This window comes from Podarcis bocagei (assembly GCF_964188305.1).
Source record: "Podarcis bocagei genome assembly, chromosome: 2".
Lineage (NCBI taxonomy): Eukaryota > Metazoa > Chordata > Lepidosauria > Squamata > Lacertidae > Podarcis > Podarcis bocagei.
In genome coordinates, this window is record NC_138126.1 from 42,425,669 (window position 1) to 42,444,416 (window position 18,748).

An 18,748-nucleotide genomic window follows, 5' to 3' on the forward strand; every position below is an offset into this window, starting at 1 on the left:
CTTGGGTTAAGAACTTAATTCGTTCCGGAGGTCCGTTCTTAACCTGAAGCACCACTTTAGCTAATGGGGCCTCCTGCTGCCACTGCGCCGCCAGAGCACAATTTCTGTTCTCATCCTGAAGCAAAGTTCTTAACCCGAGGTACTATTTCTGAGTTAGCGGAGTCTGTAACCTGAAGCGTATGTAACCCGAGGTACCACTGTATGTGTGTGTAAGAATAAATAGTTATGCCCTTCCTCCTATTAGTGGTAATAAAATTACCAGTGTGGACCCTCAACATCAAAACAACCCCAAGACCTATGTTAATTTGATCAAATATACATACATAAGCTTCTTACCTCAGGCCCTGACCACTACTGGAATGTAGCCCCTGCCAGGTTGTCCAGAAGGGAAAGCAGCCCTCAGGTTGGGAAAGGTTTCCTACCTCTGATGTATAGGATTACACTTAGTCATCCAAAGCAAGCATTAACTAATTGGTACAGGTGAAAGATTTCAAGGTGCATTGGATCATTGTCATATCATAGATAATTATGCTTGACTCTTTTTATTGCTTCCTTGCCTTGAGGATAGTGTCAGAAATCTCTACTGGATTTAAGTGAATTCAATATATGGTGATTTTCCCTCACTCATTCTCTCTCTTTCTCTCTCCGTCTCTCCTGACATGCAGTGTTTTTTTAAGTTGTTGATTTTATGATGTAATTCTGGAATTTCCAAAGTATGCTCAGAAGGGCAGGTGACCAGTTTTCTTCCAGCGTGGTCTTTGGTTGCTGCGGGGAGGAAAGGAGGAGGAACGAAGGAATCTTCAAGCTGTTTCTCCCCTCAAAAATATATCAATGTAAATTACTTCTTCTCTGCTTTTCTAAGAAATTTGCATTAAAAACAAAGCCCAGACAAACTGTAGAAACAATAACCTACAGTACAAAGTTAATTTAAAAGTTGGCAAAGAACAATAAAAGCATTAGACACAGCCATAAAACACCTTATGAGATGGTTTCTTGTGCAGTAAATGTGCTGCTGCTGTTCGTTGCAGGGAATCCAAATGTCTTTCCCAAAATAGCAGTTGTGCTTAAAAAGAATCTGTATTTAAATTACAGCATTTTGTTGCTGGAAAGATTACGCCTCCCCCCCCAGTCAAGGATGTACAGTGGTACCTTGGGTTAAGAACTTAATTCGGTCTGGAGGTCCGTTCTTAACCTGAAACTGTTCTTAACCTGAAGCACCACTTTAGCTAATGGGGCCTCCTGCTGCCGCTGCGCCGCTGCTGCACGATTTCTGTTCTTATCCTGAAGCAAAGTTCTTAACCTGAGGTAATATTTCTGGGCTGAGTGGAGAACCCCACCTGAGGGTATATTCACATTACCGCTTTAAAGCTCAAGTTCTGTGTGTTCCCCTGCTGCCCCATGTGTAGGAACACTTAGCAGGCTTCCTCAACCTCAGCTCTCCAGATGTTTTTGGCCTACAATTCCCATGATCCCTAGCTAGCAAGACCAGTGGTCAGGGATGATGGGAATTGTAGTCTCAAAACATCTGGAGGGCCGAGCTTGAGGAAACCTGACTTAAGGACTCCAAGCTGGTTTGAGAAAAAAACTCATTATACAGTAGTATTTTATAAAATAAAAAGGAAGTACAGGATGCATATGCATTTTGGGTGACATTTGAACACGGATTAGAAACAGCACTGGAAATGTGCAAGTGCACAGGATCTGAAAACGCGAACACAGCCTGAGTCACATTTCCATTTCTCTATGTAAGTCTGATCCATATCCTGCTACTTTAACTCTGTGTGGTATATTCACTCCGCGTGTGTTTTGATGCTGCTTTCACAGGGAACTCACTTTCGTTACCTACTGATTCTGCAAGGACTCCTTTAGAGACCCCTCAACAGGAAAATGCATCCCTGCATCCAACTGGGAACAAAAATAAGGCCACAGCAGGTGAGACAGAAATGCCAGCACTGCCAAATTCAGGTACAATACAGGCAGGGATGAAAACAAAACAAAAAATGTTTTCAAACTTCGGTGAAGTTGTATAAGGAAGTGGTTCTCAACTGGTGTTAACCACATGCATGCAATGACTTAATTCCCAAATGTGTCATGCCCTAAAGTTTCAAGAAAGTTCTGAGTATTCTCAGCAGCTGACTATTTACGTAACCTTTGATTCTGCTGGAAGAAGTGAGAAAGTTGTCTGTGCTGCAGTAATTCTACAGATGCAATACTGAGCCTGGTCATTTAATAGTTGTGTAAAAGAGAATTTCAGCAGATGGTGCAGAGCTGAGAAAGGCTCAAAAGTTCTTTTTTCTATGTGACTGTTGAAGGTACAAGATCCCTAAATATAGTAGCACCTAACCTCTCCCTTCATCAAAGGAGGGTTATTGCATCTTACACATAGTACCTGAGTTTAAATGGCAAAATAATTGTGTTGTTGTTTAGTCGTTTAGTTGTGTCCGACTCTTCGTGACCCCATGGACCAGAGCACGCCAGGCACTCCTGTCTTCCTCTGCCTCCCGCGTATGATTCATCAAATAAATGACACGTGCATATTTAAATTTCCTGAAATAAATATTTGGGTGCTCATTGGGAAAATAATAGGCCCTTACCTTTTCATGAGTTATGGAGAGACTTAGCCATTTAAAACAGCGGTGGGAAGCAGGTGGCCCTCCAGATGTTATTGGACTCCATCTCTCATCAGCAGCGTCAGTGGTTTGGGCTGACAGGACTTTTAGTCCGACAACACGTAGAGCATCACAGGTTTGCCCATCCCTGTGGTTAATTTACATTTGACTAGACAATGCTCTAAACAGCTTTGTGCCATTCGTAATTGACTATATCTTTTTTGTAAACCACTTAGTCAAGCCGTATATAAATTTTATAAAATAATAATAATAGTAATAATTTATTATTTATGCCCCGCCCATCTGGCCCGGTTTCTCCACCCACGCTGGGCGGCTTCCAACCGAATATTAAAAACACAATACAGCATTAAACATTAAAAACTTCCCTAAACAAGGCTGCCTTCAGATGTCTTTTAAAAGTAAGTTGTTTATTTCCTTGACATCTGATGGGAGGGCGTTCCATAGGGTAGGCACCACTACTGAGAAGGCCCTCTGCCTGGTTCCCTGTAACTTCCCCTGTGCCTTACAAATGTCATACAATGGTGATCAGTGAGGGAACCTCCAGAAGGCCCTCGGTGCTGGACCTCAGTGTCCAGGCTGAATGATGGGGGTGGAGATGCTCCTTCAGGTAAACAAGACCGAGGCTGTTTAGGGCTTTAAAGGTCAGCACCAACACTTTGAATTGTGCTCAGAACTGTACTGGGAGCTAATGCACGTCTCTCAGGTCTGGTGTTATATGGTCTCGGCGGCCACTCCCAGTCACCAGTCAAGCTGCCGCATTCTGGATTAATTGCAGAAATAATAGTAATACAGTCGTACTTTGGAGGTCTAACAGCTTAGTTCCCCAATGTTTGGACTCCCAAACGTTGCAAAGTGGCTGTTCCAGTTTGCGAACTATTTTTGGAAGCCAAATTTCCGATGGGGCTTCCGCAGCTTCCGATTGGCTGCAGGAGCTTCCTGCAGCCAATCAGAAGCTGCACTTTGGTTTGCTAACGTTTTGGAAGTCAAATGGTCTTCTGGAATGGATTTCTTTCGACTTCCAAGGTATGACTGTAGTGATCTTTGCCATCTTAATCTGAACACATTTTTTAAAAAAAATATATAAAAATAAACGCTACAGCTAAGCAGCCATGAAGTGGTTTGTAATACTGTACTTCAAATTAGTGCCTTAAGGTTTCCCCGCTAACCAATATGTCTGAAAGGCTACAAAATGGTCAGATGATATGTAACCACATTGATAGCAGAGAATGTTCCATTTCGCTCTGTGGACATTATTCCAAGCAAACATGTAGAGGATCAGAGTGGCAGAGAACATGATAGTGTGTTCTTTTGTTGGAACAACTGGTGTGAAATGCTGGAGGACTTCTAACCCTGTGATTTTTTTTCAGCGGACACAGATGTTCAGAACAAAACAAATCTATTTCTTGTGGGGCCCTCGAGGTTGCACAAATAGCCTGTTCTTAAAGTACCTATTTTTGTCACTTTCAGATCCTGCTCTAAAACCAGAGGCACATTTGTTTCCTCTATCCCCACCTCCAACTTCTATGGACCTTCCACATTCTTTACGTTCAAATCCACCAGTATTGCCGAGTGTCAAGGTAAACGTTAGATTCATAGATTTAGAAGGGAACCTTAAATATCATCCAGCTCACCCCGCTGAAAGTTCTGCTATCAAAACAGCTTGCACCCAAGTTCTTCCTAATGTTCAGTCAAAAATCCTTGTTCTTGTTTGAATTTGAACTTGTTGGTTTGGGTGCAGATTTATACATATAAATAAGAAATTGTTTTTTAAAAAATTGTGTCCAATATTTTACATGTTTTTGTAATTTGTCAGGAATAAGCAAGGACCAAACTACATGTTATATTATTCACTCCTTTTTAAAAGCGTGACTAAACTAGCCACTCTTGCTTAAAAGAAAAGAAGCCACATGGCGCCTTGATTCAATGTCCTCTTGAAGTGGATCAGAGCACAGCAGTGATTTCCCATTGAAATTCACCCTCCCTCCCCAGGTGCTATTTGCCCATAAAAATGCTGTTTCATATCCTTCAGGGTCAAGTAGCAATGGATCTGTTGTTTGACAGGTGTGACATCCCCTTGGTGGTATTCAGTGGAGTGACCCTGCTATGTCTTCTCTCTCTGAAATCTCTAGCCTGGCAGTTCTCCCATCCCTCAACAGGAAGCTGTTCCTAATCTCCTCACTGCAAGCCTTTTGTGGGCTCCAGAAGAAGTGGAAGCTGTCACCAGTGGCTTCAGTGAGGAAAACCGAATCAGTGAAGGCATGTTTGCCATTGCCTACAAAGGTTGCAGGGACAACAATTTATACGTGGTTAAAAGACTAAAAGAGGTAGGTGACTTTCTTCATTTAAGCCATAAATTCAACAAAAATTAGAAAAGCTGGTTAGAAATAGGTGTTCCACTGAATTCTTACAGTGGATTCTTGAAACTCCCCCTCTTAAGACCTCTGTTGATTTGGTAGAAGCCCCACAAGCACAGAATTGGAAAATCCTATGGAAAGAAAATAAGTACAGTGTAATTAAACCCAATGTTAACCATACAGAGAGGATGACTTAGTGTCCAGGCCCTAACCAGTCTGACAGGTTAGAAGTGCAAGCAGGTACATGTGAAGCTAAGTACACGCTAAGGTGTCAATCCAGCAAGCAACATGCTCCCCTCCGCACACTTTCTTTTTGATACGTGGGGTGGGCACAGCTGTTAGCACAGCAAGCAGCTGGAGTCCTGAGATATTTGGGGGGTGGGGACACACACCTGAGTGGCAGAAGGAGGTGGCAAAGGCTCAGCAGAAGGCAGTGAACTGAGTGTATCTGGAGGGATGGCATGCTCCTCTGCTAACTGCCTGATCCTTCCCTGGGGTCTTCCTCTCTGTGCCCGAGGCCACTGGGTTCCCCCTCCCCCTGGATCAGACACCTATTGAGGTTTGGAAATAATAACCTGGAACACAATGGGACATTCCCTAAGACTATCCAGCACCAGCTCTTTGAGTTCCCCCACTCATCCTCCGGCTCTGATCACTCCCTCTATGACACCTCAACAGGGCTCATGGCACTTAGTTGGATATCCCCTGTATGGATTAAATGACATTTGTAAAGCGCTACAGGGAACCAGGCAGAGAGCCTTCTCGGTAGTGGCACCCGCACTGTGGAATGCCCTCCCATCAGATGTCAAGGAAATAAGCAACTATCTGACTTTTAGAAGACATCTGAAGGCCTGTTTAGGGAAGTTTATAATGTTTGATGTTTTATCACTTTTTAATTATTATTAATATTCTGTTGGGAGCCGCCCAGAGTGGCTGGGAAAACACAGCCAGATGGGTGGGGTATAAATAAATTATTATTATGCACAAAGGAGCAGATTTCTAAGGGGTTGGCATACTGATTAAATTAAAAGATATCAAAGTTAAAATACCAACTGCATCACCTCCATTCTCAATTCAGCATTTTAATATTAGGCTCAGATTAGTGCTACTGAAGCTTAATTATCTGCTTAAGATAGCGGACAGTGGATATATGGTTTATTAGAATATATACATATATTCATCATTTAAACAGAGTTGACTATTGAGGCAAAAAATAAATGTATTCTCTTTTTATGCTTCACAGCAAAATCAGACACAAAAACTATTCCGTACAGAGGTACAGATCTGCTTCCGGTATGTAGCTACACAAAACTTGATGGTGTCTGCTCAAATGGCTTCAGTTTACTTTGTTTTTGAATTATGCAAATGAGCCTTCTTCTTTTTCTAAGAAGCTCTAGGAGGCATTGGATCTTTTAGCCCCTGCAGGATATGTGTGTGTTTGTGTGTGGAAAATTTACCATTACATGACAGAGAATGGTAAATAAGTGGAGGCTGTTTTGGTGTTTCTCTCCTTTGTAACTCAAATGCACACATTCCAGGCTGTTACGCAGTCTTTGAATATTTATTGCTGTGCCTTTGCTTGTTGTAAAATCTTTGAAAATAATTAACTGCGATTAAAAGCTACTTGTCTGTCAGAATCAAAGATTTCCCCCATTATGTCCACTGCACTCAAGCTCTGGGCACTTCCCCAGTCTGCTTGGAAGGGGAACAGATGTGCATTTTTTGAACAACCAATAGCTCAAGGAATCCCTGATGTAGCAAGATCCAGCTCCAAAGCATGAGACCCTTCTCCGACTCATCCAGATTGTCCCTGTAATTCAGGGTACAAGAACTGATGCACACCCCTAACAAATACACTGAGAGGCAACTGTTTATTTATTTGATTCCATTTATGAATCACTTCCCGTGAAACATCTCCAAGTGATCTCACAGTAAAAATGTTAACATAAAGACAGTTTTAAAAATCCCATATCTGTCTGTCTGTCTGCCTCCTCGTGCACACTTCATATGTAAAATAATTTCAGATCCAATACAGATAACAACTCTTACTAACTATAAGAAATAATTTTGTGGTTCTTCTGTAGCATGCAGTAGAAAAGTGTCAAGTAGGTATGTGTGTTTGTATGCACAGTTTGATGGAGCTCCACTATGGTCTGTATGTAAAAATAAGTCCCTGTGCTGCCTAAAACACTTCAGTTCAGTTTTGACATAGCAGTGAAATTGTAATGCAAATATAAGCATGTCAGAAGGGTTGCTGACATACACATATTTTTAGACTTTGAAAGTCATTTCAGTATTTGGAGCAGAAGTCCTTGACTGGTTAGTTTACTTCACATGCAGGAAGCAGTAGTGATGAATTGAGGTGGGGTGTGTGTGCATAAGCCTGAGGCATATTTCCGTTCTAATCTCACATGGCAGTGTGTAGAGCGAGAGAAACATCCAAGACTTAGTACTCTCTACTGATTGAAAAGATTGCATACCGAACTGTGAAGATCAGAGCTGGCATAACCCATTTTGCCACCTGAGGCAGAACAGGAAATCTACCCCCACCACTTACCTCCACTGTTGCAGTATGCCTCTGAATGACAGTTGCTGAGCATCGCAGGTTCAGAGAGTGCTGTTTTGCTCAGGTCCAGCAGGCCTCTTCTTATGTTCTTAAGTAGGTATCTTAAATTCTGGCACATTACGTTTTCTCACATATCTGTTCAAATACCCTTTAGGAGTTGCCATCCTAACATTCTGCGGTTGTTAGGCTTTACTGTAGAATGTGGATTTCACTGCCTGATATACCCTTACATGCCTAATGGATCATTGATGGACAGACTACAGTGTCAGGTAAGCAACCAGTTTGCATGCTGTGTCACAGTTCCACAAAAATACTGTGTTAAAAGCTGACATACTCTAATGTACTATACCAGGAATAGCCAACATGGTGCCCGCCAGATGTTGCTGGACAACAACTCCCATGATATCCGGCAGCTGGTCTTGCCGACTGGGGCTGATAGGAATTGCGGACTTCAACAACTGTAGGGCATCATATGACTATCCTTGTACGATGCTAATGTTGCCCTGGCTGCACAGATGAGAGGAAAGGCACTTTGGCCACAGTCACTGGCCAGTTATTTGCTTCCCTGTTCCTTTTAGAAAGAAATCAGCTGCAGTGGCCAGTCAGTTGCTAATCACTGTAGCTGTAGAGATGAAGGCAAGAACAAGAACACCGTGGCCCCAGGTGCTAGTCATAGGAGGTTGGGCTGTCTCCTTTTCAGCAATTTATTTATTTATACCCCACCCATCTGGCTACGTTTTCCCAGTCACTCTAGGCAACTCCCAACAGAATATTAAAAACACGATAAAACATCAAAGATTAAAAACTTCCCTAAACAGGGCTGCCTTCAGATGTCTTCTAAAAGTCAGTTGTTTATTTCCTTGACATCTGTTAGGAGGGCGTTCCACAGGGCGGGCACCACTACCGAGAAGGCCCTCTGTCTGGTTCCCTGTGACCTCACTTCTCGCAGTGAGGGAACCGCCAGAAGGCCCTCGGCGCTGGACCTCAGTGTCTGGGCTGAATGATGGGGGTGGAGACGCTCCTTCAGGTATACTGGGCCGAGGCCGTTTAGGGCTTTAAAGGTCAGCACCAACACTTTGAATTGTGCTCAGAAACGTACTGGGAGCCAATGTAGGTCTTTATTTTTAGGACTTTAAATTGAGTCTCCTTTAAATGTAATTGTGTGTGTGTGTGTGTGTGTGTGTGTGTGTGTGTGTGTATTGCTCAGAACTTTTGAGATGGAGTGGGACTGTTGAATCAATGAATGATATTAAACCAAGTAGACATGCTGACCCACATTCTTTTCGTAACACATTGTCTGCATACATACCATACATTTAAAGCACATTCTCTCCCCCCCCCGCACCAAAGCATCCTGGGAACTGTAGTTTGTTAAGGGTTCCAGGAATTATAATTTGGTGAGGGAGTAAACTGCAGTTCCCAGGATTCTTGTGTGTGTATAGCTGTGGTCTTTAAGTGTCTGGTTTGTACACAGCTCCGGTCATTGGTCCATCTAGCTCAGTGTTGTCCACACAGACTGGCAGCAGCTGTCCAGGGTTTCAGGCAGGGGACACTCCCAGATGTTGGGGATTGAACTTGGGACCTTCGGCGTGTAAAGCAGACGTTCTGCCGCTGGACTACAGGCCCTTTCCCAAAGGTCATTGAGTAATTGGTGGTGAAAGGGGCAGAAACAAGTTCAAACATTTGCCTGCGTCAGGTATTGAAAAGGTTACACGTACTTTTATGTGGGGAAAATATTTACTGCCACAAGGTGAGTCAGGGCAGGATTTGTCTGTCAGCTTCTGCTTGTACTTTAAGAAACTAAAGAAGTGTATGACTAGTTCTTTGGACTTGTGATTTGTGAAGTGTAGCAGCCCCCACCTGAGCCAACATTTTTTGAAAACTGGGGGGGTGGGTGAGGTTAAAAAAGCAGGTTGTAGCATAGAATCTACTGATTAAACGGGGGAAATACCATAAGAACTGGCCAATCCTAGGATGTGCTCAGCATAGTTCTCTTGATGCCCAGTTACGGAATCTGTGCAGTATTGGAGTTCGAAATCTGTTCTGCTCAGATAATCAGTCCAAAAGTAACAGAAGTGTAATGACTTTTATTAGGTATTGTACTGCTGTTACCTTTGGATTGTACTGCTGTTACCTTATTCCCCTAATGAACCAACAACCAGACAAGTCCATGTCTGTATTTTAAAAGAGAGAAACTATTCCCTCCAGTCCTGTGAATTGTTTGATTCCTGCGTTGAACCAGCATGAGATTTAATTGTCCACCTATCAGAAAATTTGGGCCAGCAAAGAGCTTGGTTACTCCTACAGAGAAAGGTACGTTGATGGTCACACAATCTCTATCCTTATGTTGCAGGGTGGTTCTGAACCACTAACATGGGAGAAACGCATCAAAATTTCTTTGGGACTTGTTCAAGCTGTTCGGCACTTGCATCACTTAGGAATTATTCATGGAAATGTGAAAAGGTGGGGAGCTGACTTTAAAACACCGTTCTCTTCTTTATGCCATCAAAATATATATTTTAATAAACTGGTGAACATTTTCAATTGGTTAAAGATTTTGTTGCAAGACAAGAATAGAAATTGGTTCCATTTCAGTTCATTATTGGTTTTTGGATAGAAAAGCATATATAGTTGCAGACTATTTGTACAATGATGGACATGCCTACAGCATCTCTTGCTTTGTACTACAGTTATAATTCAGCTGTATTGAAGAGCAATAAGCTTGAAATGTGTTTGTGATAGGATTAGATATCTTTGCACTTACTGGAACTTTCTGTTTTCTACTTCTTTGAAATACTTCTTTCTTTTGCTAGGACTGGAAATCAGAATTTATCATCAACAGATTTATCATCAAATAGTATACTTATTGTAAATGAAAAGTACGGTACATGTTTCCCTCATTTGGCTGGCTGAGGGTGCGTTTTCCAATGCAGAATCAGCAGGCAGCGTGGAAGTGGGAGGAATCCTTTTCCACTGGCTGATTATCCCTTGCTGGTTTTAGCCCATTTCCATCCCAGTCAAAAGTAAGCCCCGCTCAGGGGGCAATGACTATAGGACACTTATACAGGGAAGAATTAGTGGTTGCCAGAAGAGTAACATTCATTTCTTCTGCCCACCAATTATTGCTACAAATGTTCAACTACATTCACATTTTCTTAGGATCCAGGTTTTGCAAAATCCACCATTTGGGGTGATGTATTATTTGCCCTAGGGACATGGGTGGTGCTGTGGTCTAAACCACTGAGCCTCTTGGGCTTGCCGATCAGAAGGTCGGCGGTTCGAATCCCCGCAACGGGGTGAGCTCCCGTTGCTCGGTCCCAGCTCCTGCCAACCTAGCAGTTCGAAAGCATGCCAAAAAAAAAGTGCCAGTAGATAAATAGCGGGAAGGTAAACGGCATTTCTGTTCACAGCTCTGGTTTTGGTGTTCCATTGCACCAGAAGTGGCTTAGTCATGCTGGCCACATGACCCGGAAAAACTGCCTGCAGACCAGCTCCCTTGGCCTGTAAAGCAAGATGAGCGCCGCAACCCCAGAGTCGTCTGCGACTGCGCTTAACTGTCAGGGGTCCTTTACCTTTACCTTTTTATTATTTGCCCTACAATTAATAGGAAAATAGGTGTAAATAAAACACTGCAGTTCAATAAGACTGATACCATTTCTTCCTCAGTATATCTTTGCAGTATTAGCACTTTGTCAGGACACTCTTATTAATTAAAAGGGTACTTAAATTAGTTTGCATTATCCCAGGCTACGTTATCACTTTCAGATGTGAATGACTACAATTTCTTGTAGCTCAGTAGTCTTCAGAACTGGGACCCACATTTGTTTGTTTATTAAGATTCATTTATATGCTTTACTCAAGGCAAATATTGCATTACACTTCGATTTTATTTTATTTTATAAACTTTATTGAAACTTTAAACTTGTGCTTTATTGAAACTTTTACTTGCACTTCTTATCTTTCTTGCACAGTTCCAATGTCTTATTGGATGAAAACTTTGCACCACAACTTGGACATTCTGGTCTCAGGTTGCAGCCTGCAGAGAAAAAATCTGAGCGCTCTGTGATGAAAACCAAAGTCTTGCAAGCTTCTCTCGCTTACTTCCCAGAGGATTTTGTCAGGCACGGGCAGCTAACGGAAAAAGTGGACATATTTGGTTGTGGAATAGTAAGTTGCCCACCTGTTGTGTGCAATGCTATATATGATCCTCATCTCAAGGGTTTGGCAAGTTTTCATGGAAGTGAATTTCATATATTGCTTTCTCCAAATGAGTTAGCATAGTGTCACTTTATTTTAAAATCAGACTCTGGGTCTGGAAAATTATAGGTCATAAATCAGTGATAGGACACACTCTTTGCAGGCAAAAAGCCAGATTCTATTCTAGACATTGCTAGTGAAAATTTTTTTGGCTGATAGCTCTCGCCCTGACCTAGCCACTGTGATCCATGCGACGGTCACCTCCAGACTGGATTATTGTAACTCGCTCTATGTGGGGCTGCCCTTGAGACTGACCCAGAAACTCCAGCGGGTGCAGAATGCCGCAATGAGACTCCTTACGGGGTCCTTGCTGCAAGGTGCTATACCAGTTGCACTGGCTCCCGGTGGAGTACAGGATCAGGTTTAAGGTGCTGGTTTTAACCTTTAAAGCCCTATACGGGCCTAGGACGCTCGTACCTATGGGACTGCCTCTCCTGGTATGCCCCACAGAGGAACTTACAGTCTTCAAACAAAAACATCTTGAAGGTCCCATGCCACAGAGAGGTTATGCTGGCCTCAACCAGAGCCAGTGTTTTTTTGGCTGTGGCTCCAATCTGGTGGAACGCTCTGTCACAAGAGACTAGGGCCCTGTGGGATTTGACATCTTTCCGCAGGGCCTGCAAGACAGAGCTGTTCCACCAGGCCTTTGGCCAGGGCACAGCCTGACTCCTTCCTTTGGCAATCTTCACAGAATTCTAGCCCAATGGTTGCCATTAATTTGATTTGAATTAATTTTATAATGAAATGATTTTAGAATGTTGCATTATTTTATTGTTGTTAGCCGCCCTGAGCCCGGCTTCGGCTGGGGAGGGCGGGATATAAAGAAAAAATTATTATTAGTAGTAAAGAGCTCTGCCTGAGATGTAGGATAGAAGCTGTGAGTCAGAGTAGATAATGCTGAGCCAGACTAATTGGAACACTTACACTGAGTGGTGTAACCAACACCAGTGGTTTGCAACCTTTTTGGTATGGCAACCCACAAGTCCAGATTTAATTGATATAGTGACCCATTGATTCATTATTGCATGAATTCTAGACCTTAGGTCTCAGCAGCCATCAGTCGCATGCATTTTAAATGCACATTAACCAATTTTATAACTTGAGACATCCAATAGGAAAGTGTTCTTAGCAACTATGAGCACAAGTATTTGGGGCCTGAGTCATGTGAACACCTTCAATTGGTGTGAATGGTTGTGAAAACAGACTAAAAGTGCTGGAAGCAATGCTTGGTGAGGTCTGGAAAAGGGCTAAGTAAGACTTGCCAATTTTCAGAGGCAGGGTTTCAGTGTTCTTAGTGGCTGTGGCTGTCAGAATAATACATTAGGCAATATTAAACATCCACCTGCAAATTGGCATCCTTTATCCACAGATTTCAATTTCTCTGAACACTGAATTTATTTGTTTACTTCAGTTCAGAAGCTGTGCAATATACACATCCCTCAATATAGTAATTGCACTACTTGTAATGACTGTTTGCTTAATGGACATCTCGTTTGAGCGCAGAGAATGAATACTGATATTCCTTTGATCTTAAGGAATAATCCATTCTAAAAAAGGAAAGTATGTAATTATAAAAATAATGTTTTCAAGGTTTTAGCAGAGATACTGACTGGCATGAAGGCAATGGATGAAGGAAGGCATCCTTTTTACCTGGTAAGTTAAGTGTGTGTGTGTTGGTGCTTGAAGCAGGATCATTCCCGATAGAAGATCTTCAACCTGGTCCAAAGAATACAATCCTGATGCCAAAATATGTTTTCCCATGCAGATGTGTTCTGCAGTATATGCCAGATCTTCTCTTTTTAAAATTATTTAGTATTTATTTAACTTACCGTATACCCAGAGGTCTCAGGGCGGTTTCACAGAACAAAATCAAAATATAAAACCACAAAATATATAATCAAAATAAAAACAATAACCCAATACCCCCCCACACCTACTGCTAGCAATGGGACTGCCACATCCAAAATCCTAGTACTGCCTTTACAACCCTTAGACAGCTGAATGCTGAACTGGATCTGATTGAACATTTTTTTAATACATATACTTAGCAAAGTAAACAAAAAAAATATTATTTTTACATGCTGCATAAATACAGGGTCCTCTTAACATATCCTGTGCTGTGGTGTACAGATCCCTCTGACACACACACCCCCCACGTTTCCCAGAGTTGTAGACCTTTTTTAAGGGGGAGGGAACCCCAAAGTTGTAGGAAAGGTTCCCCAGAGTTGTTGACCTTGATAAAGACACAGAGAATGAAGTTCCCAGCCAATTTGTGTTTAAGTACAAAGCTGACGTTTTCAGATATTGTGGGGGTGGGGTGGGGGGTGTAAAGTGGTGACATCCTGAACCTAAAAAGGACCTGAAACTTGGGTCACAAAGGCTGCAGCTGCACTTACCTGAGAGTAAGCCTTGCTGAATCTAAAGGACTTTTTGTTGGTGTTTGTTTGTTTCTAACCACTAACTGCATGGAGAGCACGCTCTCGAGTCTATCCTTACCTCTGAACTGAGTCCTAATGGTAGTGCGCCCCCCCCCCCAGCTTTCCCCTCCCATGCCCCAAATCTGACTGAATCCCTCCTCCACCTTTTTCCTCAACGGACGGGGCAATGTTCTCGGTGCCCTTCCGCCTCGCCGTCCTCCTTGCCCCCTGTGCTGGGCAGCTCAAGGCTCACTTGCCAGGCGGGCTTCCTCAGCAGTCCCACTACTGTCGGCGGGCAGACAGGAGGGAGATGGGCGCTGCGTAGTTTTGCACGCTGCTGCCGCTGCCTCCTCTCCTAGGCAGGAAGCGAGAGAGTGCGGCTGGCCGTAGGAAGAGCCGCTGCCACCCAGCGTTCCCTCGCAGCCGTTCCCGGTCAGTCCTGGACTCCCGCTGCTGGGCACCCCGATGGGTGGGTGCCATGGCACAGGGCGCCACTAACCCTAATGGGTAGCACGGCCCGGCATAAATATTTTAAGAGGTTGTTTCTCGCAATAACCAAAAGTACTTGAACTGGAGGGGAAATCAGTTTGGAAACCCCCCTCCCAGTAAAACACACACAGGACTCATCCAAACTTCTGATTGTTCTGCCACTTTCCCTGGGAAAACCTGATATTTACTGTTGAATCATAGCACACATTAAACGGGTTTTCTGCAGACTGATGTTTGTTCTGATTCAGTGCTAAAGAGTGGGTTTTCCCTAGGCAAGCTATGGGGCAAACAGAAAACTTATTGGACCCATGCTTTCTAAGCACAGGACAAGCGAAAGTGTGGACAAGCCCTTAGAGAGCAATCCTATGTCGCTGGAACTAATCCATAGTAGTTTTTAAGTTCTCATGACCTTGCCATTTATTTTTTGTATGACCTGCCTTAATTATATGAAAATTAAATATGAACACTGTCCTCTGCTTCATAGTGTAATTTTGAGGCAGTCGTCTGAATGAGCTAGCCAGCTTAATATTGTTCTCGTACAAAAGGAGCTGAGCACACTGCATTTGTCCTTCTCATTTTCTTCCATAGAAAGATGTCTTCCTTGATGAAATCCAGGCGGCAAAGGAACTATCCAGTTCTAAGGAGAAAACCTTTGAAAGACTCGCTGCCACAGAAATATGTCACAAATATCAAGACAAGCTTGCAGGTCACTTACCAGAAATGACTGCTGTTTGGTTGGCCACTGCTTCCTGTGTTTGCCTGCGGAAAAAAAATGCTAACATGGCAGAGGTAAGTGTCCTTCTCTTTCCACTTCCTGCTACAACAGCAAAGCTTTGCCCTGCATTCTTATAGCTTTGCAGCCGAGTAGTGCAGGTCTGTATCTCTGCTATTGTCCTGCATCTGGCTATTATTTGGGGTAGGGGAGCTAGTTTGTGCAAAATCAGCACACAGAACAGATTCTTGATTTATTGGACGCCACGAGTACACACACTGGTCTTAGCTGCAAAGAGTGACAGGAAGATATATATCCCTAGACTTGAGGGACATTTGTTTGTTTATACCCTGCTCCTTAATAAAAAGATTCACGAGACCGCTTATAGAATAATGAAAATATCCGTTGCGATAAAGCCACGAAACACGGCAACAGATAAAACACTAAAGATTTGTTTGATCAGAAAGGAAACCAGAGTCTGCAAACAGACTCTTTTCTTCACTTTTTATGCATTTACTACAATAAGCACCATGTTGCTACACAAACAGTGACTTAGATCATTGTAGAAAAGGTGGATGTAAGATTGTCCAAGTTTTTTTCCATATAGTGGGCAGACCATACATCTATAAAGGATTGAGGCCAACAGATGTAGGGCAGGGGGCCACCACCCTCACAGCAGTAGATACAGGCTGTCTTGCTGGTGATGAGGTGACAGCATAGTACTCCAAACTCGTTCCTCGAATGCCAGCACTCATAATATGTCTATAAACCATATCCCTCTTCATGAATGGGGTGGGGATGAGGGGTCACACATGGAGTGGGTTGAGATCGCAACCCCTTGGCCTCACTTCTGACCTGCTGCTCCTATGCCTCTGATCTTTATGAGTTTGTCTGGACATCTGCAAAGGGTCACCTACACACATGCAGTTGGAGGCATTTCACACAACTGGGGCTCCTGTGTGTTGGTGGGCATCCCTTACTATACAGTGGATGTACGCTGGAGATGAGGCCAGCAGGACAGGCAGTGTCATGAGTGGAGGGAGCAGGCAAAGTTCCACTCCTTTCATTTTCTTAGTACTTACCGTATTTTTCGCTCTATAAGACGCACCAGACCACTTTGGAGGAGGAAAGCAAGAAAAAAAAATTTCTGAATCTCAGAAGCCAGAACAGCAAGAGGGATCGCTGCGCAGTGAAAGCAGCAATCCCTCTTGATGTTCTGGCTTCTGGGATTGCTGCGCAGCCTGCATTCGCTCCATAAGATGCACACACATTTCCCCTTACTTTTTAGGAGGGGAAAAGTGAGTCTTATAGAGCAAAAAATACGGTACTTTTTTTGCTTAAGTACTTACCTGTCTGCTTAAGAGTGTGTGTCCCTAAGTGTTGAAGGAAGCAGTTGCATTCTTTCAGTGAGGAAAATCTGAATGAGCTGTTTTAACATTGCTGTTAAAAAAACAGGTGCATGAAATAATCGAAATGGCAGATCATCAAATACAGTGTCAGAAAATGCCCGAGTGGAACAGATACCATGGACTCTCCATGAATACTCCAGAAGAAAACGATGAGTCAGCCAGCCCCCTTCATTTTGGTTTCTCAAATGAAGCAAATCCCAGGTCTTTGAACTGTGGAGATTTGTTGCCACCTTTGATGAGCGCCATGTCTCCTGAAACATACTCTGGGCAGATATTACGGGTCCCTTGCGAGTCAGATGAATCAAGTAACTTTTCGTGGGACCCTACAGACGCTGATGCTGCCTGCCAGCCACCAAGCAACAACTCTCAATATCTAGAAAATGTTTCTCCCACAAAGCCTCTGGCAAAAGATTCAGAATATAGCAGTGTCTTCTCAACAAAAAATATGGACTCTAATAAGGAGCCACTAGAAATAACTGGTTCTTTAAATAAAACAACTCCATCAAATACAAATACGGAAAGCTCTGGTGCTGCCTGTTCTTCACAAGGTAACAAGGTAACTTTTAAATATTCTTTGAGGAAAATTAGGAACATTTATGAAGTATATAATAACAGTAATACAAATATTATTATTTCATCAATTTGCATGGCAAGATGATCCCTGTCCTGAAAACCTGACAGTCTAAAATTGGCCACAGGGCAGACAAGAGAAAGGTGAGAGAAGTGGATGAAGGGTAAACAGGGAAGGAATATGCGGCTGTTTCAGATGCTTAGGCGTAGTGAGAGTATTTCATTAAGGCTTGGGAACTAGATAGTTGTGTCAAAGGCTTTATGGAAAAAGTGGACTTATAGGAAGGATTTGAAAGAGTAAGAGAAGTGGTATCATGCAAGGGTTCTAGGATAGTTCCAAGCACATGGGGAAGCAAGTTCAATTAAAACAAAAATAGGCAACTTCAGAATTATACTGTGACCTGGACTGTTGGAGCTAAATTATGTGACATGTAATTAACACCATTTTGGTATCATGTAGGATGTGGTAGATGGGTTTCATGTTGTCATCATACTTCGCTTATTCTGCAATAGTTTCGATTTTGTAGTGGCCCTCAGTTTTTTTAAAAAAATGAATCGACTCTTGGGGGAAAATGGATTCCTTAGCAGTAGTTTCTCCTGCTGTATAACATAAAATCCCTGGGATAGATCATCCAGGGATTGGGCAATGGCGTCATGAGTATGCCGATGACATCCACCTCTATCTCTCCTTTACATTAGACCCAAGTGTTGAGGGTCTGAAAAAGTGCCTGGAATTAGTAATGGACAAGAGGCTGTAAACAACTTCTGGAGGGCCACAGGTTAGCCCCTCCTAAGTATAAGCAACTTTTCAGCAATTCCTTCAGGTTAACTCAAAGAAAATCAACATTCTATAGCTTATTCAAAATAACTTTTACCTCAGTAATTAGTGATTGTATACATTATTTGTAATGTCACTATATTACATTGCTTATTTGCGCTTTCTTTCAGCAGGGGTGAAAGAAATAAAAATCAACGATAAAAAGAAAAAGATGATGGAACGATTTTTATTGTATGAAGAAAATAAGATAAATACTTGTGAACTCCTTGAAGATTTGATGTAACTAAATCATCATCCATGCAGTTTGCAGAAGATTAAACTTTACTGGCAGTAGAAACAAAAGCACAGTGCATTTTTTGAAGTTACATTGGGTACCTATACAATATATAGGATAGGATGGGGAGAGCATCCACTTGAGGTGATTAGTGTCAAGAAGATTATATTCACAGCTTTATGGCTGTGATTGAAATGTATTTTGGTAGACACAGCACTCTTGAAACCAAAGGCTGCAGCCAAAGTGAAGCACAGAACAGAACAAGAGGGAAAAGCATCCTTCTCTAGCCATT

The 18,748-nt window shown here is 42.7% G+C and overlaps 1 protein-coding gene across 8 annotated transcripts in view; it reads left to right on the top strand.

The window, feature by feature from the left end:
• IRAK2 (interleukin 1 receptor associated kinase 2) overlaps positions 1 to 18,524 on the top strand; it is a 30,687-nt gene extending 12,163 nt beyond the window's left edge. Inside the window, exons 3-14 of one of the 8 annotated variants that reach the window (XR_014005112.1) lie at positions 1,825 to 1,932; positions 4,098 to 4,207; positions 4,760 to 4,954; positions 6,228 to 6,277; positions 7,705 to 7,819; positions 9,904 to 10,013; positions 11,522 to 11,717; positions 13,398 to 13,460; positions 15,302 to 15,502; positions 16,881 to 17,390; positions 18,104 to 18,183; positions 18,356 to 18,524. Coding sequence is in view for 7 of the 8 variants with exons in the window: in XM_081184103.1 (XP_081040229.1) it covers positions 1,825 to 1,932; positions 4,098 to 4,207; positions 4,760 to 4,954; positions 6,228 to 6,277; positions 7,705 to 7,819; positions 9,904 to 10,013; positions 11,522 to 11,717; positions 13,398 to 13,460; positions 15,302 to 15,502; positions 16,881 to 17,382; positions 18,353 to 18,465 (1,763 nt within the window). In the remaining variant the exon portion in view is untranslated. Of the gene's footprint in view, positions 1 to 1,824; positions 1,933 to 4,097; positions 4,208 to 4,759; positions 4,955 to 6,227; positions 6,278 to 7,704; positions 7,820 to 9,903; positions 10,014 to 11,521; positions 11,718 to 13,397; positions 13,461 to 15,301; positions 15,503 to 16,880; positions 17,391 to 17,488; positions 17,549 to 18,103; positions 18,184 to 18,352 lie in introns of all 8 variants that reach the window. The other 7 variants (XM_081184106.1, XM_081184105.1, XM_081184103.1 and 4 more) reach the window with 7 other exon arrangements.
• Positions 18,525 to 18,748: the final 224 nt, after the last annotated feature.